This window comes from Sinocyclocheilus grahami, unplaced genomic scaffold (assembly GCF_001515645.1).
Source record: "Sinocyclocheilus grahami isolate Dianchi unplaced genomic scaffold, SAMN03320097.WGS_v1.1 scaffold98.1, whole genome shotgun sequence".
Taxonomy (NCBI): domain Eukaryota; kingdom Metazoa; phylum Chordata; class Actinopteri; order Cypriniformes; family Cyprinidae; genus Sinocyclocheilus; species Sinocyclocheilus grahami.
In genome coordinates, this window is record NW_015505277.1 from 3,447,208 (window position 1) to 3,473,174 (window position 25,967).

At 37.9% G+C, this 25,967-nt stretch overlaps 1 protein-coding gene across 1 annotated transcript in view; it reads left to right on the forward strand.

Moving 5' to 3' along the window:
• The window catches only part of LOC107588105 (inaD-like protein), a 108,770-nt gene that overhangs the window by 3,962 nt on the left and 78,841 nt on the right, over positions 1–25,967 (forward strand). Inside the window, exons 5-20 of the mRNA XM_016276114.1 lie at positions 2,205–2,378; positions 2,532–2,671; positions 2,938–3,118; positions 8,820–9,119; positions 9,776–9,878; positions 9,980–10,068; positions 10,345–10,486; positions 11,436–11,570; positions 16,562–16,641; positions 16,979–17,035; positions 17,592–17,726; positions 18,718–18,894; positions 19,004–19,072; positions 19,536–19,733; positions 23,952–24,027; positions 24,935–25,008. Of these exons, the coding sequence (XP_016131600.1) occupies positions 2,205–2,378; positions 2,532–2,671; positions 2,938–3,118; positions 8,820–9,119; positions 9,776–9,878; positions 9,980–10,068; positions 10,345–10,486; positions 11,436–11,570; positions 16,562–16,641; positions 16,979–17,035; positions 17,592–17,726; positions 18,718–18,894; positions 19,004–19,072; positions 19,536–19,733; positions 23,952–24,027; positions 24,935–25,008 (2,130 nt within the window). The remainder of the gene's footprint in view (positions 1–2,204; positions 2,379–2,531; positions 2,672–2,937; positions 3,119–8,819; positions 9,120–9,775; positions 9,879–9,979; positions 10,069–10,344; positions 10,487–11,435; positions 11,571–16,561; positions 16,642–16,978; positions 17,036–17,591; positions 17,727–18,717; positions 18,895–19,003; positions 19,073–19,535; positions 19,734–23,951; positions 24,028–24,934; positions 25,009–25,967) is intronic.

The window sequence follows — 25,967 nt, forward strand, 5'->3', positions numbered from 1 at the left end:
GCCGGCGATTTTGACGAAGGAGCGTCCGGAAGGACATGTGATGACTCTGGGCTGGACTCTGCTTCGTCCACGGTGAAAGCCGATCCGACGATCGACAGCGCAAAGTTGTAGTATTTCCTCAGCAACCAGCACGGGTCAGCTCTAGGCATGACGAAGCAGATATCGTCCTCTTTTGGAAGACCAAACAAAGTAGTTTCGCTTTCACAACGAAGCACACAGCGTCTTTACGACATGGCGACGGAAACAACAAAACTACAGCGAGAATAAAAGTTACGCCTTCTTTCTTTGTGTGAACATTTGGGCAGCGTTATGCAAATCTTCCCACATAGCGACGTAGACATGTGGGGGCGTGTTAGAACGAGCCGTTTTAGGTAGGTGTGGCTGACTCTTAACTTTTATAAAGAATATCTCTTTGGATTTGAGACTTTAGTCTTTGCAACTTTACAGATCTTCTTTATGCACCAAGAGCTTGTAACACTCCAAAGAGTAAGGAAAAATTGAAATCGCATCATATGACCCCTTTAATGTGTATTCATAATGCCAAATCAGGATAAAAATCACGTCATTTCTTTAGACTCAAATTACTTAAAAAAATTAACTTGTTTGTTTTGCATCCCATCACAGTATGCAGTGAGCATGTATTTCTTATCCACATACTCGAGATGCTGCTAGAGTCCCTCGTCCCTATTTGTATTCAGTCAGAGTTTTTATTGACACAAGAAACCTCTTTACAATAAACAATCCGCACACCAATTTAAGATAATGGCAATAACGGAAGCTTGCCTTCATATTCTAAGTGCTGGGAAGGTCAGACGTGTGCCTATGAATGCGTCAGGTGAAAAACCTATCAAGTATGTTGAGGCGGGCAACAGCCGGAGTTTCTATCAAGCCTTAATTTCTACTGTCTCAGTTTGAGTAACTGCCTTGTCGGAGATGTATCGATGAAATAGGCTGGAACCTGCTCTGTCAGCCCGGACTAAATAAGCACAAGACTGATAAGTTCCCACAGTAAGAGTCTAAAGGTCATTAATACATTACCTGTTGGGGACTAGCGAGTACTGCAGAGGAATGTATTGATTTTTTTTTCTTCCCTTTTATTTTTTTTTCCCTTCCTTACCTCTCTGCCTGTAGGACATGGTTGTTCCTCTGTGGGCTGTTTTATCTTTTAGATGAACAGTACATGATTTATCCCAAATTATTTGGACCAGCTGTATGAGATAATGGTTGAAATCAACTTTATTTATTTGTATACTTAACAGCCAGGTTTGATAGGTTTTTAGGTTTACAAATTCATAAATGGGCACAATTTATATTTGTATGCATAAACATAACTTAAACAGACATGTATCTCAGAAATATGGTTTATACAATATTTGGTAGAGCAATTATTTGGACAAGCTATTTGAACGATAATGCTTGCATCAAAGATTTTATTTATGTATCTGTCTATGTATGTATTAATTTATTTATTTAGAACTGACAGGGTCTCTCCACTACATAGTTAAAGAGCTTGTTGTGAAACAAATTCGTGAATAGGCACAAGTTATATTTGTCTATATATAACTAATTAGAAACATTTAAGTATTTAGTCCAACTCAACAATAATAATAATTATTATTATTATTAAGATGAATTTCAAACAAATTCGTAACTAGGCATTATTATTATTGTTGTTTTTGTTGTTGTTGGTATAATAATAATATTTATTATTAATTATATTATAATATTATTATAATAATGATTATTTATAACAAATTTGTTATAAATAACATTTATAAACAATTTATATTTGTCTAAATAACACATTTGAAACATTTAAGTATCCAACTCATGCATTAAATTATTATTATTATTATGAATAATATTGATGATTATGATGGTAATAATAATAATTATTCTTCTTAAAATAGATTTCAAACAAATTTATAAATAGCCATTATTGTTGTTGTTGTTGTTTTTGTTATATTTGTATTATTATTATATTTCAAACTAATTTGTAAATGGGCACGATTTATGTTTGTCTAAATAATGAATAGTATTTGGTCTAACACATCCATTCACTTATTATTATTATTATTATTATTATTAATCATTCAAACTTCTAGTTGCAGTAATAATAATGACTATTATTATTATTATTATTATTTTCTTTAAATAATTTTTTGAATAGCTTTAGAATGAACTTTGTCCTCTCCACTTTGTAGTTAAACAGCTTGCCTCAAGACACATGCACAGAGTTCAGTTTCTCCAGGAAGGGCCAGCTGATCGTTAGTGCGAGTCGTCCGTCCAGCAGCCTGGGATCCGTGGTGTCCAACGGTACAGCTTCAACTAACACATCTTCTGAGCAGCTTCAGAGATGGATAAATGCGGCCGCAATGGTGGGATGTATTTTATGTCATTTTCCGCTAGATAAACATTGTTTTATTTAATGTGCCAAATGTTGAACATCATTTCTACTATGTTTTGGTTCAGCTTGCGTTGTTTATACCGTTAGTATCGATGGTGCTTTCTCTCTGGATTGTTTACCGCAGGGAAGGAAGATGGAGCTCATCAGCCTGCAGAAGCCGTTATCTGGAGGTCTGGGTTTCAGTGTGGTCGGCCTGAGACCAGAGGGGGTGGGCAGTCATGGTGTGTTCGTCAGACAGGTGCAACAAGGGAGCGTCGCAGACAGGTGAGTGAGACCACTGTGATTTATTCAGAAGTCTGTCCCTTTTGCTGTACACGTCACGTTCGACAAATATCCTCATGTTGTTTAAGGTAATTTTCTTTGTGGACATACTGGAATAAATTTGAATGTTTAAAATAAATGTTTTCAATTAGATTTGCAGACAGATATAAATTGTACCTATTTAAGAATTAGTTTACGAAGCATGGTATTTATTTATTTAAAAATAAATGAATCACGTGGGTAGTAATAATGATATTTCTTATCTCCAGGGATGGAAGATTGCAGGAGAATGATCAGATTCTGGCGATTAATGGGATTCCTCTGGATCAGAGCGTGACGCAGCAGCAGGCCATTGCTCTTCTCCAGCAACAGAAAGACCAAGTGGAGCTGGTGGTGGCCAGAGACACTGTGGCCAAACCCCGACTCTCTACATCTGCACCCATTCAGACGGTATGACTTTATGGCACTTGTTGGATGTCAGTAACATCAAACACTCACTCACTCTTTAGACGTGTAGCCAAATCCCTGCTGGTACCGAGACCAAAACTTACAACTTTCAGACTCTCTTACAATTAGGCCACGACTGCCCATCAATTCTCTCATGCCTAAACATCATTGCGTCAAACATTCACCATGTTTGATTAGACCTCCAAATTGCAGCCTGTGATAACTTCAAACTATCATTGATAGGGGGGAAAAAGCATTTTCTATTCCTCAGAAAAAATAACCACATTTTGGTTTGAAACGACGAGAGGAAGCATACGGTAAATAACAATATTAGGTGAACTGGCCCTTTAAGTTAATAGCTATATAAGTCTGTTCCCGCCACAGAGTCAAAATTCTGAATTTCTCGCAATTCAAAGTTTTTATCTTGCATTTCTGAAAAAAGTGTGCAGTGTGAGATTAAAAAGTCACATTTATGTTTTTTTTATTCTTTATTCCGGAAACAAAAAACAATTCTGAAATGCAAGCTCAGAATTGCAAAAAAGAAAGTCAGAATTCTGTGTTTATATCTTGCAGTTCTAGTTTTTTTTCTCGCAGCTCTGAGTGAATTGCATTATAATTGTTGGATAAAGTAGCAGTTGGCATTTTTATTTTTTATTCAGTGACGGAAACGTGCTTCTATAAGTAGCATGAGTACTTTTATGTAGTAACGTACTGTTAGTATTAGCAGTAACTAATTTAGTTTCTTTTGGTAAGATTTCATGAACATTTTTAAAAGCATTAATGAAGTGCAGATGTCATTTGTGGTTTAATCTTACCTATTTAAAAAGGCCAATATTTCCTAAGGCCTAACAAACTGAGCTTAATTTATATTGGTGATGTTTTAATTTCAACCAGTTACACTAACATATACAGATTATCAAATCCAGTGACAGAAATTATTACAAATTGCTTAAGGATCTTGATTTAACCTGCCTGATCTATAAACGGTAATTCAGCCTAAACTAGGAGCATATTTATTTGTCATGTTCCCGTTATTATAATGTGATCCTCAGGAAAATAAAGCCCTTAAAACATCCTGTTATAACCGTGTCTAAACCAAAGACAGAAGGAGAACGAAATGCGCAGACTTTCTCAGGTTCATCCAAAAGACCTTCATACCACCGAAAGAAATAGTCTCGGAAGAGGAAGAAAATGAGGCTGGAAAGACCAACAGCCAGTAGATGAACTGCATTAACCTAAGCCTTTAACAATAAACATAACGCTTCCCTCTCGTCTACTTTAATTAAGTACCCAAATTTAACCACTCTCAAATTAACGGCGACTGCACACAGCTGGAAAAATGACAGTAGTTTTCATTTGGTCTTTACATTGCAAGCTAGGTTGTGTATTTCTGCTCTGTTGATGCTTTTCGATTTGAAATGTTTAATATCCTTAATTCGGGACCATGTCCTGCATATCGGAGCCAGACTTTGGTTTAATTCATGTGCTGTTCCATTTCAGAGTTGTGTTTAATGGAGCAAAAGTCTGGTTTTCGTTTGATTGCTTGTTGCCTAGCCAAACTCTCTGTCACCAGATGTCAACAAAGTTGTGCTGTTTATAAGTCAGATTAAGTGTCTGTTTGTTGCGCTCTATAAAATAAAATAGATTTTATCGCAAACATGACTCAACACCGCAAACGCAGAAGGCAATGAAGGGTACAGAAGGCTTTGCTAACACGTGATATTGGCAATTATGTTACTGTTAAAAAAATTAAAAAAATTCCTTTTGAATGAATCGGCATTTACCTGTCAAGAACATCAACACATCATATTTCACCCTCAAAATCAATGGGGGAAAAATATTCTTAAAGGAAACAAAACCTATTTTTACACCTAATAATAATAATAATAATTTTAGTAGTATTTATACTAGGTTTGTCAGTTTAACTCGAGTAATTCTCGAGCTTTGTAAATCATTTAAGATTTTAAATTGATTGTCAGCCCTAATTTATTAGTAGTTTGTTTTTACTGTAATAATTTAAATATTTACATTTTTAAAATGAATTCTATTATATATTTGTTAATATATTTAATATTGCAAATATTTGAAATTAATTTGATTAATTATCTAGTTTTATTATTAATTTAACATTTTTAATTGTCAGCCATAATTTATACACGCTTGTTGCACATTTAATTTATGCTAATTAAAAATGCTAATTTAGTTGTTTTTTAATGTTATATTTTAGTATGTTTGTTTTTGTTCAAAAAATTTTTTTTAAATTTATTTAGAATTGTGAATTAGTGTGATTAATTTGCATACACTTTTGTTAATTTACAATTTGTCAGCGCTATTTTATACTTATTTGTAGAAGTCCCACGTTTCATTTATGCTCATTTTCAAAATATAATTTTTACTCCTTTTTTACTGTAATCTTTTTTTTTTTTTTATTATTATTAGTTTTTATATTTAAAAAGTTAAAAATAAATATTTGTAACTTTTTTTTTATATTGATATATATTTAGAAATGTGAATGATTGTGATTTAATGATTAAATTTTTTTACCTGGACGTGTTTTCCTGAGGTTCACCCTTGTAGATCATGTAAAATTCAAGCCTTTTTTTAAGTAAAACTCCAAATGCGTTATTTTTTCATTATTACGTTTAAATACCTTTTCTATCTGAGACTTGGGAATCATTAATGTCAATCATCATATGTCAGCTTAAAAGCTTAGCAATGAACACGTCACTCTGCAAGCATGTGTTATGTCCTCTCACTAACCCCATATTCAAACAGATCTCCACCATTTCAATCTATTCTCTTATCGTTTAAAGCTGAGAAAATATTTATATATTTAAGATTGTTAGGACCCCAAGGGATCACTGCTCCATTCCTTAAATGGAGGAGAGCGGGAGCAAATGTAGCTAAGGTTTATTTTTCTTCACTTCCCCTGCCCTTCTATCTCTCTGTAGACCCAGACCTCTGAAGCCCTTGAAAATATCTGGAATCCTAATTATACTCTATTGGAAAGTTTCATGCAGGCTAGACTTGTGTTGCACTTTGGAATTCCCACTCCTGGAGGAATAACACCCAAGCCTTTTCCCAAGGGAGATGTTTTCTGCCTCCCACAATGGCTTTCTCATTTACCATCACTAATGTATAGATGTTTATGTAAGCTGCAGCCTGAAGGAAATACAGCTGTTTGTGGAAAGAAATATAGCTGTATATGTTGGGTTTGGGTCATCAGTGTTTGCTGTGTTTGAATCCTCTTAACATATTTACTGTAGGATTGCCAGGCATGATCAAAGGAAGAGCAAACTCAAAAATGAAATGATATAATTAAATGATACTTTTTGCAAAAGTATAATTTAGGGCTGCACGATAAATCGCATGCGATATTTTACGCGCATCTTGTCAGTATAGCCGGTTCTGTAATCAGCGGTAAATCTCCATCACGTGTGGGCTTTTACATGGAGCAGCATTTACTGCACAGAGCCGTTGTTCACTGACAAGCTGTGTAGTAAATGCTGCTCCATGTGAAAGCCCGCACGTAAATATCGCATGCGATTTATCGTGCAGCCCTAGTATAATTATTTAAATGGTTTTGTATGTTTTTGTTTTGAATTTAATTTTTTTGTGTTGCCTTTTTTATTTTGTTTTATTTTTAGTGTTTTTAAGTTTGTTTTTGTCTTGTTTCTTTTTGTTTTATAAATTAATTTTTAGTTTTTGGTTTTGTGTTTTGTTTTGCATTTTATTTTTGTTTTGTCTTTTGTTTCTTATGTTTTTTTTATTTATTTTTTATTTTGGGGTTTTATTTTGTTTTTGTTTGCTTTTTAGTTTTAGTTTTTTTTGCATTTTGTTTGTTTGTTGGTTTTAATTCTTTGTTTTGTTTATTAATTTATTTTTAGTTTTTGTGTTTTTTGTTTTTTTCTGCTTCCTCAGCTCAAATGAGATGTTTTAGATTTAGATGTTTAGTTGCAAAAAAGCACAAAACTCAATCCTAACCACATCCATATGTATCCATTATGCAACATCATACACATTGCATAATATTGACTGATTTTGAAGAATGACAAGTTTTTTTTCCCCTGATCTGTACACTGATGAATCATGACAGAGGTGAATTTCGACCCAAGTTAAGTAAATCTCAAAAAAGGACTTGAGTTTTTCTTTGGGGACTCAGAAAGAGACTTCTTATCTCTAAAATGGTCCTTTCTGTCCTCACAGCAGGACAAGCGCTAATGTAAATCTTTGTTTCGAAAGAGCAGCGGGCCGAACAGCAAAGGAGGGGTTTCATTTGATAGTGAGAAAATTGCAGAGGTAGACACCCGGCAGATAACAGCCTTCCCAGTGTCCAGAGCTCAGGCAACAAACCCCTTCTTGTTCAAAAGGCACATTGCTTGCATTTCACACATCAGTGGATCTTATGCTCCAAAAAAGCTGTCAAAATCAGGGCTTTGTTATCCCTGGCGTTTCCTATTTCAACCTTTTAATGGCTGCGGCGGGCTTCAATGCACCCCCGCTGTCCCCGACACAGTGGCAGGAACAAGCTGCCGAAATTTTCCCTGTGCAAGTTGATGTATCAAACGGCTTTCATGTCTCGCACTTCACAAAGACGGCTGTTCTCCTCTCTGCGCTTTGTGTAATCACTCTTTAGTCCTCCCTTTCCTCTCGCCATTCGTTTGGCCCGTCTGCCAGAGTCCTAGAAAGAAGAATACAGCTCAAGCCGACCGGAAAGGGCTGTGAGGAAAGGCCACGTAAGAGTGACATGGTTATTGTGGATGTTAGACTTTTGGCTCTTGCACCTGTGGATGATGAGAACAAATTAGGTTGTAAATGTGAGATTTGGCTCAGGCCTGCGTTCAGAGGTAAATTATACTTTAGAGGCCGGTAAAAATTATTTATAATAAGGCCTGCAATTGTTAACAGGTAAAATGTGTTTGTATCTGTGCTTTTTTTTATGTCATATTAACAAAATGTCATATTAACACAATTTCTGTCATATTAACATACATGGTCATATGCTAAAAAAAAATAACAAAAAAAATAAAATAATATAAAAATAAATGAATTATATATGTATTCATTTATTTTTAGAATTGTATTGAATTGTATTATTTTTAGCAATATAAAATAAACTATATTGGTACGTTTTATATTAACATACATGCATCACATTAATTAAAATAATACAATTGTAATATCTATATACAGTGTATATATAATATTCTGCATTTATTTGAATAATTGTAATTTTTAGCAATATTTACTCCTTTTGAGTAATAATGTACTACATGTGTCATACATGGATGGTAGTATTCAGAAATAAGTATTATTTTTAACAATATAAAGAATTAAATATACATTTAAATAAATCTAATGTAAATACAAAGTGTGTGTATATATATATATATATACACAATATTTAGATACATGTATAATTTAACAAAAAAAAAAGATTGCATTTGATTTAAATGTAAACATTTAATTTGACATTATTTTCAACAATATATAAAATGTTTTCCTCGTATTATTGTTTTTTTTAATAATTTGGTTTAGCTTTTCAAAAATCATTGGGAATAATGGGAATTACAGAAAAAAATATTTGGATGCTTTGCCATATTGTCTTTTTTTTTCATTACAATAATTTGAAAAGGGGGGGGGGGGGCATTTTTCTTTTTTTCTTCGGGATGGATGGATCTAATATAGATATATGGATAGATAGATTCACCTCATGTTCAATGATGTCAACTTCCTCCTCTTTTCTTTCATTCACCTCCAGGACGGGAGGCTGAGAACAGGTGACCACATCCTGTGGATCGGTGACACATCCACTCAAGGTCTGGCCAGTGACCAGGTGGTGCAGGTGCTGCAGGCCTGCGGGACCCATGTGAGGATGCTGATCGCACGAGACCCTCTGGTGGTGACCCAGCCTCCTCCTCCACCTCCACCTGCCCCCGCCACGGCTCCTGTCACTTCTCTGCCACCTCCACCTCCTGTGCCATCTCGCAGGGGCAGCAAAACGGTACAGAATACACCACCTTTATATAAATACATAAAGTAATATAAAATTATATTTTTACATTTTAGTAAATTTTACATTAGAAATTTAAAATAAAAAAAATCAAGTTACATTTTTATGATAATGTTAGGACCATTTATTTTTGATGTATTTAAAATATGTAATATTCAAATAAAATAATAATTGAAATAATTTTCTAATAAAATAATCACTGAAATAATATTTAAATAAAATATCCAGATGTATTTCTGCAATGAGAAATTGGAGGAGATATTTGCTTTATTTTATTTTGCTTTATAATTTCTTGTATCATTATTTGGATTATTTTAATTTTCATCCCCAAATTCTCTTAACTCTAATGCAAAAAATATAATATTAATCTATTTATAATTATTTAAAACATGATTTTACAGTAATTGTATAACTGTACTACAGAAATGGGAATCTAATAAGAGTCACTATTCATAATGTATGCCTAAAGTGTGTCCGGATGCCTCATAGTAATTTCTATTGATTTTTCTATTGATATAAAAAAAAATTCTATTGATTTTGAGTTAATAACAGGGCCCAAACATGTTTTTGTAGATTAAACCTGTAACAAAAAAGCAGTGTTTGGAAACAATAAAACAAATGGCAGTATTTGATCTGTAATGTTGCAGCCAAATTTGGAGGGCTACGAAATCCACGAAGTTGCGTTAAAAAAGAAGGAAGGCCAGAGCCTCGGGATCTCCATAATCGGACACAACGCTTTGACCGCTAAGGGTAAGAAACATATTTTGCCTTGTTTTCCCAGAAATCCAGCGACTAATCAGTATGCGGTTAATTATTATTTCCTCGCATCTCTCGTCTCTGTTGCATGTCAGATGCGGTGGGGGTCTTCGTGAAGAACGTGGTTCCAGGCAGCGCCGCTGAGCAGAGCGGGAAAATCCATGTCCACGACAGGATAATAGCAGTGGGTTCTTAATCACTTTTTAATGAGCTCTACCTTAATTAGCCCCGTGTCCATACGAGCACTCTGACAGAACAGAACGCCAACTAAGCAAGACGTCTCTTTCATCTCACGTTGATTCACAGTTTAATAAGAACAGGTTTGAGTGTGGACACGGTCAGCTGTCACGCTCTCCCCAGCCTCACGCTATAGGCTAATCAGTCCCACTGAGGCGACTTGGAGAGCCGGTTAGCCAGGCCTGAAGTGACTTCTTGATTGTCTTTGTGTCTGTGTGAACAGTTGGATGGCGTGAACCTCCAGGGATTCACCAACCAGGAAGTCCTGGATGTAATGAAGCGGACAGGTGATATCGTACACCTTACCCTCATTAGGAAGATCGACTCGCCCAAGAGGACAGTCGTAGAAAAATCACTAGATAAAGGTAAAGTGACATGTGTTGTATTAGGATCAGATCTGTACCTACAGAGCTGTCATTCAATTAAAAACATTTTAAAATAAAAATGTTAACATTTTATCAAATATAATAATAAATATATATTTTCATTTGATCGTATTCTGTAAATTTTTAAGAAAATAAATAACGTGAAATGATTGGACTGTTAAACTGCATCAAAACAAGAAATTCAAACACAGAAAGCAATGCAGATCTGCATAGATTCAAAAATAATAAAACTTTCCCTACATTTTATGGATGTAAGTTGTTTTTGGCACTGCCCTGTTGGGAAATATAAAGACTTTACTTTTGTTCATTTTCAAAAAAAGATATAATGTATATATAAAGTAAAATAAAGAAATAAATATTAAGATCTGTAAATCACAAAATACAATGTTGACTTTAGGGTTGACAATCGATGTAAATGTACAAATAAAAATTTATATTCAATTTTATTTAATCGATATGAGATACTTTGATGTAGTTAATGTAGTTATCGCATTTTGTTTCCTTTTTTAAGTTAAAGGAAATGTGTGTATATACATATATATATATATATTACACGTGTTTATAGGAAAACCACAGGCTTTCAGCAAATGTCTGTATAATGGTTATATGGCTGCTCGTTTCATGCACAGGATATAGGAAAAATCTGCCTGTGGTGGTCAAGACAGACATGCTGTTGACATGTTTGAGTTTCAAGTCTATTTTGTTGTAGCCTTTATTGCTGTAAAAATACAAGTTTGAGGCCTACCTGATATGGTATTAGGTTTCGCTGTGTCAAATCACTGTTTTATGATCCTCAATAGTCTTGGACTGACTTGGATATATATATATATATATTTACATCTTTATAAATGATTGTTTTTGTCTGGTTACAAATATATGTTGATTCAGAATTAAGTGTGTATATTTATATACTGGTGTGTTGATATAGTCCAGAGAGAGTCGTCGCGTGTGTCTCTGAAGAGATCATCTGAGATCAAGGCGCGGGCGGATGTTCAGAGGGGCTCTGTGGTGGAGTCTATGGACCCTGCTCTGAGTGGGATCAAACAACAGCTGCAGGGAAAAAGTGAGTTCATACAACACACAAACACGTCTGTTCGCTCACATACAGGTGCTCAACAATGTGGCTGATATCACAGACTTCACACAGACCAGCCTCAGTTGTTCTGCTCCTATAAAAATGTCCTTCTCTTTGTTTTGATTGGCTTTTTACTGATATTTTGAGCCCGGGTGCTCATGCAGGAAATGAAACTTCGAGTTTACGCCATTACTAGTATATTTTTCACACTAAGGACGTTAAAGGGAAAATTACCCCATGATTTACTGATCCTAAAGCCACCCTAAGTGTATATGACTTTCTTCTTTCAGATGAATACAGTCTGATTTATATTTTAAAAAATGTTCTGGCTCTTCCAAGCTTTATAATGGCAATGAGTGGTGGTCGAGATTTTGAAGGCCAAAAAAGTGCATCCATCATAAAAAGTGCTCCACAGGGCTCCGGGGGATTAACAAAGGGCTTTTGAAGTGAATCAATGCGTTTGTGTAAAGAAAATATCCATACTTAAAGGGGTCATATGATGCGTTTTCAATTTTTCCTTTCTCTTTGGAGTGTTACAAGCTCTTGGTGCATAAAGAAGATCTGTAAAGTTGCAAAGACTAAAGTCTCAAATCCAAAGAGATATTCTTTATAAAAGTTAAGAGTCAGCCACACCTACCTAAAACGGCTCGTTCTAATACGCCCCAACATACCCATGTCGCTCTGTGGGAAGATTTGCATAACGCCACCCAAATGTTTACGCAAAGAAAGAAGGCGTAACTTTTATTCTCGCTGTAGTTTTGTTGTTTCTGCTGCCATGTCGTAGAGACGCTGTGTGCTTCGTTGTGAAAGCGAAACTACTTTGTTTGGTCTTCCAAAAGAGGACGATATCTGCTTTGTCATGCCTGGAGCTGATCCGTGCTGGTCGATGAGGAAATACTACAACTTTGCGCTGTCGATCGCCGGATCAGCTTTTAACCGTGGACGAAGCGAAGTCCAGCCCGGAGTCGTCACGTCCTTCCGGATGCTCCTTCGTCGAAATCGCTGACCGTGCCGTTCTCAAGCCCGCGCCTCTGCTCACTCTAACCCTCCGGCCGTTCCTCACGCTAGCCCCCGGCCTCTGCTCACTGTAGGCCGCCGCCGCCCACTCTAACCCTCCGGCCGTTCCTCACTCTAGCCGCCGGCCTCTGCTCACTGTAGGCCGCCGCGCGTTTCAGAAGGCGGGGCATAGAGGAGAAACAATAATGTACAGTATGTGGAAAATAATGTGTTTTTTGAACCTTAAACCGCATAAAAATGTTTCATTACACCACATACATAAAATACTGTTCTTTTTAGCAGCGTCATATGACCCCTTTAAAACTTTATATACCGTAATCTCGAGCTTCCACTAACTACCACTAACTGTCACTTAGTTATGGGAAAATAACACAGTTAAAATATTTTAACGCAATTAATGCACCCGCCCCGCCCCAGACCTGTACATCATCTTACATTTCATACGGTTGACTGTTAACAAACATAACGCAGGGCAACAACTCACTACGTGATGTAGCCTATATAAAATGCAGTTATACGCTCTTAAAATTTAAGAGATTGGGGCAAAAATGCCCCTGTATGAGTTTTATGTCATATGATAAGCAATATCTCACAAGTGTTGTTTTTGTCCTGAATAGCACAAGTGCAAATGTGATTTTATACAACAGTTTGGTAAATAAGTAGTTAATATTGTGTATAGATAGGCTACAATATTGTCAGTTTTTGCCAGCAAAAATATTATCTCCAAGAAATGCAGCGTTGTTTCGTTTCTGAATGAGTCCAAGTTTTGAACAAATCGGGTGAACTAATGATTCAAAGGCACATTCATAAAGAGGGTCATTTAATTCATACCTGAGTTAATCAGTAGTTTGAATGAATGAATGACTCAATGACTTACTCATAATTTACCACCATCTACTTGCAGTTTTAGTTTCTTATTTAGAGTATCATTTCATTAAAACATAAAAAATGAAAATAAAGTGATAGTTCACCCAAAAAGAAAAATTCTTTCATCATTTACTCACCCTCATGTCGTTTCAAACCTGTATCACTTACTTTCTTTTATGGAACATAAACAAGAATGTTGGTAACCAGAAGAAAGAGATGAATGTTGGAAACCAAGCTGATTTGGCTATCAATGACTTTCAATGTATGAACAAAAAAATACTGAGATGTTTCTCAAATGATCTTCTTTTATGTTCCATAGTTTATGTTAGGCCATTGTAGCCTAAATGTTTGTGAGTAATACATTTTATGTTGAATCAAATAAAATATTTCTTTCTAAAGCTACTTTTTTGTAATGTCTACTTGATAATTTTCTCATTTAACACAACAATGGCTTTAAATTATCTTTTGGGGGTATTTTCAAAATTCCAAATTTAATTTGCGATTAATTAATCGCCACATCATGCAAATCAAACAAAGTTAAATGAGTTTATGCTTAAAACTAGAACAATTATCTGTTGATGGGGAATGAAAACTTATTTTCCCTTTGAATTAAGTTGAATTTTCATAGCCCGTTGGCAGATTTTTGTCCTATTTTTAAAAAAATTATGTTTTTATGTGAAACGACTAGCCAGGGCAGCGTTTCTTCCTTTTGGACAAACTAATTGGCACAAAAAATTTCACAGAAGCTGAGCATACAGGCAAAAATTTGACTGCACGCATACAGTACACACATACTACACTGATGGCTGAATTTATGTTACACACTTTACGCATACCCTATCATACGCATAAAACCGAAGTATGCTTCTGGCTTAATACTGATGAATCCGATCCTTGGTGCTCCCCTCTGGATGGAGGTCAGATTCAGGCCAGCTTCTACACCGAGCTTAGCAGGCATCGTTTCAGTCATGTTATCCGGCATATAGGCGACCTGGAAGCGGAAGAGCGGGCATTGGCTGAAGCCAAAGCAGCCCAGAGCTCTTGTTACATTCTGCCCTAATTAATCCGGACAAGACCCGGTACCTGCCAAACTCCTAAATAAAGCATTCTGTTGCACTGAGCCAATACATGCCCAGGATAACAGTGATTGGTTGTCAGGGACTCATTTCCCAAAGCTGAAATCATAGCATGTGTAAAATGATAGCCGCCCTCGAGTCAAAACACACACGGCTTTAATCATGCTTTCACCTCCCGCCTTTTTTCCCTGTGGTCTTAAGAAATTATATTGCCATGTGAGTGTGTAGATGTTTAAATATTTTCTTTATGGATAATGCGCGACTGTTTTGGTACATTGACGTGACATTTGATAAGAGTGAACTTAGAGGCTTCGCTAAATTTCACCCGTCGATTTTAAAGATAACTACCCTGGAAGTGCCATCATATGGTTTCTTTTGTGTCATGTAAAGTTGAAAGTCTCTGGAAACAGATGTGTTTCAGCCCTAATGTTAAAAAAATGTGGACAACACGGACTAGTTGCTGCCGGGTTTTCTGCGCTTTTTCCAAGTTCTGTCACACCAGCGGTTTCGACCCATTAAAATCATTGCGAAAGTTGACAGCAAGAGCACTCAATCACAAAGAAGTGGTGACAATCGGTCCACGTTGGTATAATTATAGTCCGCAGTTGCTCCAGAAATGCCCACAGCAGTTAAAAACCACAGGAAGTACTATGTAAAACCTCATTTACTCAACTTTTGTGGGTCTGTAGTAACTTCTCCCATGTGACGCCCTCTTTTAAATGTTGAGTGACGTTTGGATAGGGGGTGGACATTTGTTCTCAGTGTCCGCTGAGTTTTTCCTGATACATAAACATAACAAGCCATTTCCCCTGTTCTCCATTGTGCCGCACCTGGGCTGCAGATGTTGGCTGGGGTTTGACGTCCCACGTGTAGAAGCGATCCATTGCTGTATTAATGTAGCCAAACATTTGTGATGAATGGTGTTGTGAGTGAGGCGTTAGAAATGCTAATTTAATCAGGTCTGCATCCCTCGCTCTCACTCACTCACTGACTTTACTGTTTACCGTAACGTGATTTGGCATACCAGTCCACAACAGGGCCTGAAACTCTTGAAAAAGTGTAATTTAAAAAAAAAAAAATTATCTGCTTTTTGTACAAGTGGTTGGTAAAAGAAGCTTGTTTTTCATTCATTTTATATGAGGTTTGCCATTTTTGTTTAAAAAAATATATACACTACTGTTCAAATGTTTGGGGTGGGTACAATTATTATTATTTAATTATTAATTTTTTTAATTTTGAGAAAAAAATCACTTTATTCAGCGAAGAAGCATGGAATTTATCAAAAGTGACAATAAAAATAAAAAATCCACAAAAATAAGAAATAAACGGCAAATAAAGCACAAAAATAATAATTAAATAGTAATAATAATAATAAATGTTTCTTGAGCAGCTAATCAACATATTAGAATGATTTCTGAAGGATCATGATGCTGAAAATCCATCTTTGTCATCACAGCACTACATTACATTTTAAGGTGGTATTCTGAAATTTGATGTTTTGTAACTAGGTACTATTCATGTTAGCTTATTTTTATCAATATATTTAATGTGTTTCTATTTTTTGTAGGAACGGGAGACCAAATTGTACCTTATTGCTGGCAAATGTCTGTTAAATGTACAGCTTAGGTTACAGAAAAACTTATTATTTATATTATATTTCTCTGAAACCCCCTACTACTCCCGCCCCATATCATAGTTAAGGGTCACAAGTGCCCATAAATGCAGTTCCACCCGTTTATTTGCCTCCATTGCCTTTTGGGCTTCCAGCCGATACTGTTCCCAGGCGTCCCGTTGTCTTTTTCTGCAGTATCACTGCTGACTCCTCTCTCAACTCTTGCCCTCAGCGCACTCTCGGCCCTCTGATTATATTCATCCGTCAGCCTGACATCAATCCCATGCTAGTATGCGGCACCTGACATTAATGTCATACGTTTCCACTCACTCTGTCACGGACAGTGGGCACTCAAATGGCGGTAATTGACTTTAAACACTGCTCTCATTATTGTGTGTGTGTTGTAGTGCAAGAGCCGGCCCCGCTGACGGAGATGGAGCTTCGCGCTAAATGGGAACAGGCTCTTGGTCCACATTACGATGTTATGGTAAGCAAAAATGTAGGGGAAGTAATGTTAACAGATGCTAAGTGCGGCTTTCAATTAAACATGAAGCAAACTGCACATCAGCAAAAACCGCCAGCACTTACGCATGCTGTGATAAGAGATGTTCGATCGACCAGCTAAATTCTGGCTGTAGATTGCCTCAGTTGACTCCTGTTGGATTTGAGTTCATGTGCTGACACACTGTTGTTTGGTTTTATTTATCATAAAGGGAGTGTGTTGACCACATTCAGGTTTTTTTATTTTTTAGGTTTTATTTATTTACAATTCATTTTGTTTTTTATTCACATTATTTTATTTGCATTTTATTTTATTTTTACAGGTTGTACAGCTTGACCCTGTCATAGATGATGATATTGAGCTGCAGAAGTACTCCAAGGTAACGTGGAAACAGCACGATTCATGATTCATTCACGTTCATTCATCTATATAGTAGTGCAGGGCAATCTATCAAATATTCATGATATATAGTAGACATGGTACCGAGTTGGACATGTGTAATTCTTCTTTGTCTCACGACTTGCAAGTATGACAGCGTTAAGATATCAAGATGGTTTTTAGCTCCTCACAAGTTAATACGTTTTAATTAATTTCTGTGAATCAATTTGTTTCAATGAATCGATTCAAAACCCTGAACAATTAGTTTGAATTATCACACAAAAAGGTCTATTGAAGTCCCCACCAAGCTTTTAATATATTCAAATGTTTTAGTAAAATATATTGTAATATTGGTGCACATAAAGAAAAATAAATCATCCTTGTGTTCATTTAGTGAAAAACCATGTGGAATTTAGATTTTTACAGTGTTTTAGCACTTGCAAGAAACCATTCTTGAGCAAACACTTAAATATCAAGATATATATTAAATCTCACCCAGCCATGCTCAGTAGTGATCACAATGAGTGAGTAAAACCATAAAATTTATGTTTCTACAGCTTCTCCCAATACACATAATGCGCTTGGGCGTGGAACTAGACTCTTTTGATGGACACCACTACATTTCCACAGTGGCTCCTGAGGGTCCGGTGGCAAAACATGGGCTGCTTCGACCAGAGGATGAACTTCTGGAGGTAAAGTCATTTTAAAGTGCTTTAAACCGCATCTACACTGCCAATGTGTGTCTTCCCTGCTCCCTCACTCTTTGGCATTATGGTTACGTTGGCTCCCAGGGTTTGGCCAGCCTACAGCTTTGCTCTTGGCTTGCTTTGGTGAGCCTCTTCTCGGATGCTTTAATAACACTGACCTTTGCATCCTGCCAGCACCAAGCCTCCAGGAAGGCTTGCTGCTGCTGCTGCTGCTGCTGCTGGCCCGTGGATGTTCTGGCAGGAGGGCTCCTGACTCTGACCGAGGCCATCTGCATGACTGTCCCCTGCCCTAACCTCCCCACTGGCCTTGCTTCCTGCCCCCTTCCCTCCAAACTTCCCCCTCCCACCTGGTCTGGTGGCCAAGGGCCGCTGTGCCTTCAGCCTGTTGCTGTTGGCAGGAGCCTGGATGGTTAAAGCGGGGGAGATTTGCAGGGCTGCAGGGGAAGTGGCTTATAGAGAGATGTGGTGTACTACAAGGCTACGTCCTGGGGACAATGCATTTGTTGGAGTCTCGGAATAATCATCAATGAAAATCCCATATTTCAGTGTAACCTTAACACCTTAATGTACTCCTCTTGGCCTTGCTAGATGCTTAGAAGTTCAGTTGGACAGCGATGGTGTGTGTGTGTATAATGGAAAGGATGTGTGGAGACTATGGCTTCCCCCTGGTTTGGGCAGATGGCACAGTGCCGCCCCCACTCGCCATAGCAGCTTCAGGCTTGCCCGCTCCATGAAATACCAATCAAAGATGGCCAGTGAGTGCCACCGAGACAGAGTGTAATATAGTCACCAACCTAATAAGCTCCCCATAGGATGTTAATATGATCTGTAACATCCTTGTCAAAGAAAAAAAGTGACACTTTATATGTGACCTTATTTTTTTACCCCTGTGTTTGATTGTGGAAACCATGCAGTGTTAGATTTTCTGTACGCTTGTGAGTAAAGTTTATCCCAATAAAATGTGTTGTATTTGCAGGTGAATGGCGTGCAGTTGTATGGGAAGTCCAGACGAGAGGCTGTTGCGTTCCTCAGAGAGGTTCCTCCTCCCTTTACTTTGGTTTGCTGCAGACGCCTAGCTGAAGAAGGCAGCGAATACCACCCTGAATCTGAAGAGTGGGACTCATCCAGCCCCTCAGCCAGCCTACAGGAGCAGGTAACGAATACATACACAGAGATTGGCCAATTGGCCACTGCATTGGCCAATACTTCAAAACTAAACTGCAAAATAATGTATGCCTGCTCATTTTGTAATAATTTTACAGATTGAGAATAACCTCTCCATGTTTGCCAAAGATACAAGTCTACATGAGAGCATGAAGGAAGAGTTTCAGGTTTGTCCATATCCTCTAATTCAGGGCTCTCCAAACTCGGTCCTGGAGGGCCGGTGTCCTGCAGAGTTTAGCTCCAACCCTAATTAAACACACCTGAACCAACTAATTAAGGTCTTACTAGGCATACTAGAAACTTCCAGGCAGGTGTGTCAAGGTAAGTTGGAGCTAAACTCTGTAGGAGTAAATGTAATTTAAAAAATGTACAACAAAATACAATTAAAATAATTATTATCCATTAGACTGATTCAAATGTATTATATTTATCTTAGAAAGTTCAATTATAATATGAAAAATTTGTAACATGATATAAACTTGTCTTGTAAAGTTATAGTTTGATTGAGCAATTGATTGATTAAGTGACCCCAACAGAACAGACCTGCAACCCATTTTGGGGTCACAACCCGCCAATTAAGAACCACTACTAGCTTGTCGTGATTTGTGCTTTTCTTTTCATGCCTGTCAGGCATCAGCAGTGGAGCAAGAGGTTAACGATAAAGAAGAGCCCCTAGAGCCAAGCAGCCCTGAGAGTGAGCAGATGGATGAGGAGAAGGATGATGAAGAAGAAGATGAAGGGGAACTAGCTCTGTGGTCTCCAAATGTGCAGGTGCTAGAACTAGAGAAAGGAGAGCGAGGTCTTGGCTTCAGCATACTAGACTACCAGGTGGGGAATTAACTCACTTCTGTTTTTTTTTTTTTTTTTTTTTGGAGGGGGGTAACTCCATATATTTATCTTTGTCTCTGAGAAAAACCATGAAAAGGTTGATTTACATTTCAGGAAGTGTTTACAAGAAGTGTTGAGTGTTGTCATCTGCATGGAAGAATTGACACAGTCACCTTGCACCGTAAAACCAGCTAAAAATTCATAAAAATATGCAGTAAAAACAAGACCAATCAAAATTCAGCATGCAAACAGATAAAAGGAAGAGGTCCAGTCACAATTAACTATACAAGTATTATGATGACGTCTTCATGGTCTGTTACATTCTAAAAATATTCCATTATTGTGAACATGTATGTTAAGATCAGGTTTAAGTAATACCAGGAGTTTTATACATCTGCAATTTAGAACAGATTAGGGCTGCAACAAACTATTATTTTGATAATCGATTAATCTAACGATTATTAGAACGATTGATCGACTAATCATAGATTATTTCACTGATAAATCAGTAAATTTTGATTATTCAGCTTTTGCAATTAGTTAAAATATTGAGTTTTACATATTCTAACAAATAAAGGTAATCATTTCAGCTTTTGAAAATCATATTATGTAATTCCAATTATTATACAATTAATTTATATAAATAAATATATTTGGCACACAAAATGAGATGACAGAAACTTTAGTCAAACCGCATTATTGCAGGCTCTTACATTAGGTCATATGAGATCAAACGACTACTCGACAACAAAAATATTTGTCGACAATTTTTTATTGTCGATAATGTCGACTAATCGTTTCAGATCTTTATCAAAACATTTAAGGAATTATGTCGTCTTGCAAAAACTATAATAAAAAAATACAAAATAGCAAGTCAAACTTAAATTTGTTCAAAAACAGTAACATTGATCCATATTTACTGTAAAAAAAAAAAAGGCAAGAATGCCATTTAAGATTTTCTATCAACTATCCTTTAAGTAGGGGAAAAAGGAGACCAGACTCAATTGTTCCCCTTGACTTTCCCAATGTGTGATCACAGGAAACGTGTGTTGATGTCACAAGTCATTGGACACTGAACAAAAGAAAGCAGTGAAACCTTTCTGACTAGGGCCGCTGTTTATCTGGCCCTGTGCCAGCCGTCAAACCCTTTGCTCTGCTCACTTAGTACGAAAAGCTGCTTTCCTCCTTCCTTCATTAGCCCTCTAATCAGGGTTAGTACATAACTGCACGTTGATCCTGAATCAGAAGTGATCATGTAATGAGGCCACTTAGAATGCAGAACCTCTCCCGCAGAGCTGCACTCCGCCGGTCCTCTGGGACGCCTCGTGTTTTATATTATCCAGCCTTGGGTTCCAATTGATTTCATGCAGGGAAGCAGTATTGGCAGGAGAAAAGCATGCCTATGCTTTCGCAACTTCATCAGGACTGTAATAAATGGCCACCGCATCGTGGCGAAACTGAACAGAAATCATGTTTTAATGGTAAGTTATGCTTCTTTCCTCGTCAGAGGCTGCCGTTAGTGATGGGGGCCGCAGCTACATGGACAGAATTACATTTGCTGCTCAATCGGTAACCTGAGCAGTGATCTTTTAAATTATTCCTTTCTCTTCATCTCTCTGATAAATGAAGGAATGAAGATGGAGCAGGGATGAGGAAACTCGGGAGAGAGTCTATAGGCTCTGTGCTGTGATAAAACAATTTTGCTGACTCAAAGTCCTTTGTTTTATTTATTTTTTTCTTGCTATTATGTGATTGTATGAAGCTACGCAGGGATTTTTGTTTGTTTTTGCAGCATGAACAAGTACAAATGAATTGCGTCAATACTGCATCGACGCACAGAATTTGAGATCATCTCATCCCCACCAAGGCGAGCAGACAAGAAATTTGCAGTCCTGCAACTTAGATCATAGATCATTGTCGTGAAGAGGCTGAAGCACTAAAGCTTACTTTGCAGATCTTCTGGAGCAGTTGCTGGTGCACCCTGGGGTTTATTGGAAGCCATATTGACCTGTGTAGCTTCCCCTCGGTCGAACTCACCGTCTTCGTGCTCTGCACCAGCTGAGCCCCCTCCACCTAGCCCCGTCTGTTTGCTTATCTACACCGAAACTAACGCGTTTCAACCCGAGGGCCTGATACATGATGGGTGGGAATTGATTCAGAGGAGGAGGGGGTGCAGGCATTTCCAGAGTTGTGAAAGAAGTGTTAAAATGTCCATAAATGTATGAGCTGTAAGGAATTGCCAGAAAGACGAAAGTGAGCAACTCCCACAATGCAATGATGGGTACGGTCTTCTGTGCTCTTCTAATAGAGGAGGAATCACTCAGCCTTTCTTCTTGACTTCTTTTCTGTTTCCCGCGGCAGACGGGCCAGGGCCTCTCCAGTCTGCAAGGGGGAAATTGATTTTGCCGCTCTCTCCAGTAAGAGGCCTGAGCTGATAAGGCCGTGTAGGCAACCTCGAGACCTGCAGACACGCTCGAAGCCTTCCAGAACCTTCAATCTCCCCCTCTTTCTTACCGCCCTCCTTCTCTTCTTCTCGTCTCAACCACTAGTATTACCCCTAATGCAAGGATACCTTGTAACTGCATTGATGGGAGCCCAAGCTCACACTGACAGCTGGAAACCAGGGAGTTTTTCTTCCCTAAATGACACCCTTGACTGCGTGTGTGACGTGAAGTGGCGACGGTGAAATCATTTGGAGTCACGCCTCAGTTTTTTTGCTCTGACAAAGAGATCTCGAAGTAAGAAGAGCTACATGCAACATGAGAAGGACCCCCTTGGTAGTACTAGCCATCCTGGTAATGGAGATTAATGAAGGTCTTCTTGAAGCCAAACAACTGATCTGAAGGGTCGGGCTGTGGTGGTTTTGTTTTAAGTGGGATTGTACTCTCATGGCCATTTAAAAGTCATCACTATGAGTTTTCGCTAACAATTGAAGTGTGTGTATGAAGTCACAGTGCAGCCAGGCTCAACTGAAATATGATTGAGCAGCTCTCCCGCGAAGGGTTTAGGGTAGATGTAAGCTGCCCAAAGGGAACGTGGCTTAGCGTAACTTTCTGTTTGGGTAGGATGTCGGCCCTACCCCAGAATTGTCTCCCTTCACAAAATAATAAACTTGTAGAGTGAAATTATAGCATGAAGAACAAGAAGAATTTGCACTACAACATGTTCTCCGAAGGTTCTTGCGTTTACAGATGCCATTTTTCACGGAATCATATACATTTACATGAAAGGCCTTTTGCAGGTGGGATGTAAACCTTCGGTGTGCAAAACAAATTTGTTTGAAACATCGGTAGTGAATGGATGGCTCCAATAATTCATGCTGTCCAAAGAGAAGAGATCTGAGAGAATGCATTTTTGAATAATTTTGATGGTTCAAAGCGCCTAACCTGTACATCAATACAGCATTTAGTCTCATCCAGTGAATGTTTTAAAGGAGGGTCATAAATCATCCCAGAGTGTTATTATTTATTTATTTATTTATTGTTGTTTATTTATTCTGTGGCCTGAAGCTGCAGAAACTGACCAAGGGCTATTTTATTACTGTCACAGGAAAATAAGCTACCAAATCGACTATAGGACACCATCCTTAATGTTAATATGTTAAAGAAGGATATGCATTGCACTTTTCAGCCGTGAACAATTGTTCTAACATCATGTTGTCATTTCGCAATGGTGTTCTTATGGTTCTTATGCCAAACAGCTGCCCACAGCTATAAGTTTTAAAATAAAAAAACAGCTCATGCATTGTTCCTCCTCCTTGTGTTTCCCAACTCTTTCACTTGTCTTGCGATAAGACTTGTCAACGCACTTGCCAATATTAGTGTCATAGCTAGTAGCAAGAAAGCGGCGAATAACTGTCAAAGCAAACAAAGTGGGTAACATTCTGCCATCCATTTATTTTACTTCTGAATGTCATGATATTTTTCGAAACTAGAATGGCAACATTTGGACAGGTGTGGCGTAATGGTTAGTCAATGAACAGTTCTTAAGAACTATTTTTTTTCCTTAATGTGAACTTTTAATGAACTAAAGGACCTTTATCCACTATCAAGAATCTTTGTGCAATGGAAAGATTCCATGGATGTTAAATGTTCTTCATGGAACCATAGATGCCAATTAATAATCTTTATTTTTAAAGTGTGGTTTCAAAGAATTTATGTAATTGTACAACATGCTTGTCCGTGCCATGGAAGTGGTAGCCTGTGTTCTCTTCTCTAGGCAACTACAGTGAGAACAACCAAAAGACGAATTAAAAGAGAAAAGAAAGCAAAAGGCAGACGTTCTGGAGTTCCTGGTATTCTGTTCAGCTAGATTGAAGGTGAGGCAGAGCGCAGGAGCAAAACAGATGACTTGGCCTGCCATTGATTCCTGCGAAACAGCAGATTTACTGTCCGCCTGACACCACGCTGAAGAATTTCAACCCGTTTGACAAGCAGGGCCAGCCAAGGGAATGCTTGGCACTCTGAGGAGACAGTAGCCAACCTTAGCCCAGCAAGAAATATGGGATATCCAATCCGGCCACCAATGCTCATACCCATCCGTTAGCTAACCAACAATTTCAACCACAACTTCTGTTTGGGCAGTTTCCCATTGAGAATGGGCAACAAATTTCTATCTGAATACTTTAGATCAGTCATGGGCCCTGTGTCTCACCTGGTTGCCCGTTGATGGCATCATTGCCCAACAGCGTTGCTCAAACTGTGTGGAAACTGTAATGTGCACCACCCGCTAGGGACTTCTGGGATTGTCATTTTCTTTGGATCTAAAGATGTTCTTCACACCTGTAACATTGGAAGACAGCTGCTCCCCCAATGAGCCATGTACTATACGCCATCTAAATCATATGTGCACTCGGATGGAAATATGAATAAGAAATAGAGCAACCTAGCTCACTTTTTTTTCCATCTGTCATGTGAACATCCTTACTGATCGGTGTCTTTATTCCGTAGCAGGTGACGTATTGTCGTATTAGAAGCCCCCTGTGCTGGCCTGTTCCCCTTGGCTTTTTTTTTTTCATAGCTGCTTTACTGACATCACTGGCCATGTGGGATGAGTGCAGGGCTTGGAAAGCAAAGCACGCTTGGCTGGAACCCGGCAGCCGGACAATACAGCCTGTGTCCTCCTAAAGCGCCAGCTGGTGTGGAACTTCAAATCCTCTCTCCAACTTTTTTCTGTCTTTTTTTTCTTTCTTTCCCTTCTAGCAGGCCTCAGTTCCTCTCGCACTGAAATTGCTTTTCTCTTCTCGTCTGCTTACCGTGCAGCAGTGGCTCACTGGGTAATCGGGGCAGTAATTGCCGGGCTTGCTGGCCCACTTTTTATGGTTGGGCTGGGTGAAGTTTCCTGGTCTGCTGTCCGCAGTTTCACTCAGGGCCTCTGCTGTTAAAAATCCTTGTCAATAATATATTCCCTCCTTTTTTTGAGTGGTCATTGTGGTCTGAACCTTGACATGTCTTTTGTGGTCTTGTCCAAAAATCAACTGCAGATACTGTAATGACTAAAAAAAACATACTTATCATTTTTAACATTACAGAAGAAGAGATTAATGTCAGAAATCTCAAAAAATGCATGGATCGTCCGTTCATCAGGTCTTTTGACATGGTTGGTCGTAAATGTTCATGGGCAGATAGATGAGATTACTAATGACTGCTCTCCCGCTTCAGTTTTTACTCTCAAATAACTACTTGTTAATCACTTTTATATTGTCATTCGCCACATAAAAGACGCCCATATGGGTCATGAAATATATTGTTGGAGACATCAAATCGGTTGAATTGCAGTTTTATGGCAGAGCTCCCCAGAGATGTGATTAATACCATAGTGCTTGGGATGTTTGGAGTGGGAAGTTGGCCTCATTTGGCCTTCCAAATCTTTTGGAGATATATATATATATATATATATATATATATATATGATCTTTTCATGTGACAACACTGAAGAAATGACACTTTGCTACAATGTAAAGTAGTGAGTGTACAGCTTGTATAACAGTGTAAATTTGCTGTCCCCTCAAAATAACTCAACACGCAGCCATTATTTTCTAAACCGCTGGCCACAAAAGTGAGTACACCCCTAAGTGAAAATGTCCAAATTGGGCCCAAAGTGTCAATATTTTGTGTGGCCACCATTATTTTCCAGCACTGCCATAAATCCTCTTGGGCATGGAGTTCACCAGAGCTTCACAGGTTGCCACTCTTCCACTCCTCCATGACGACATCACGGAGCTGGTGGATGTTA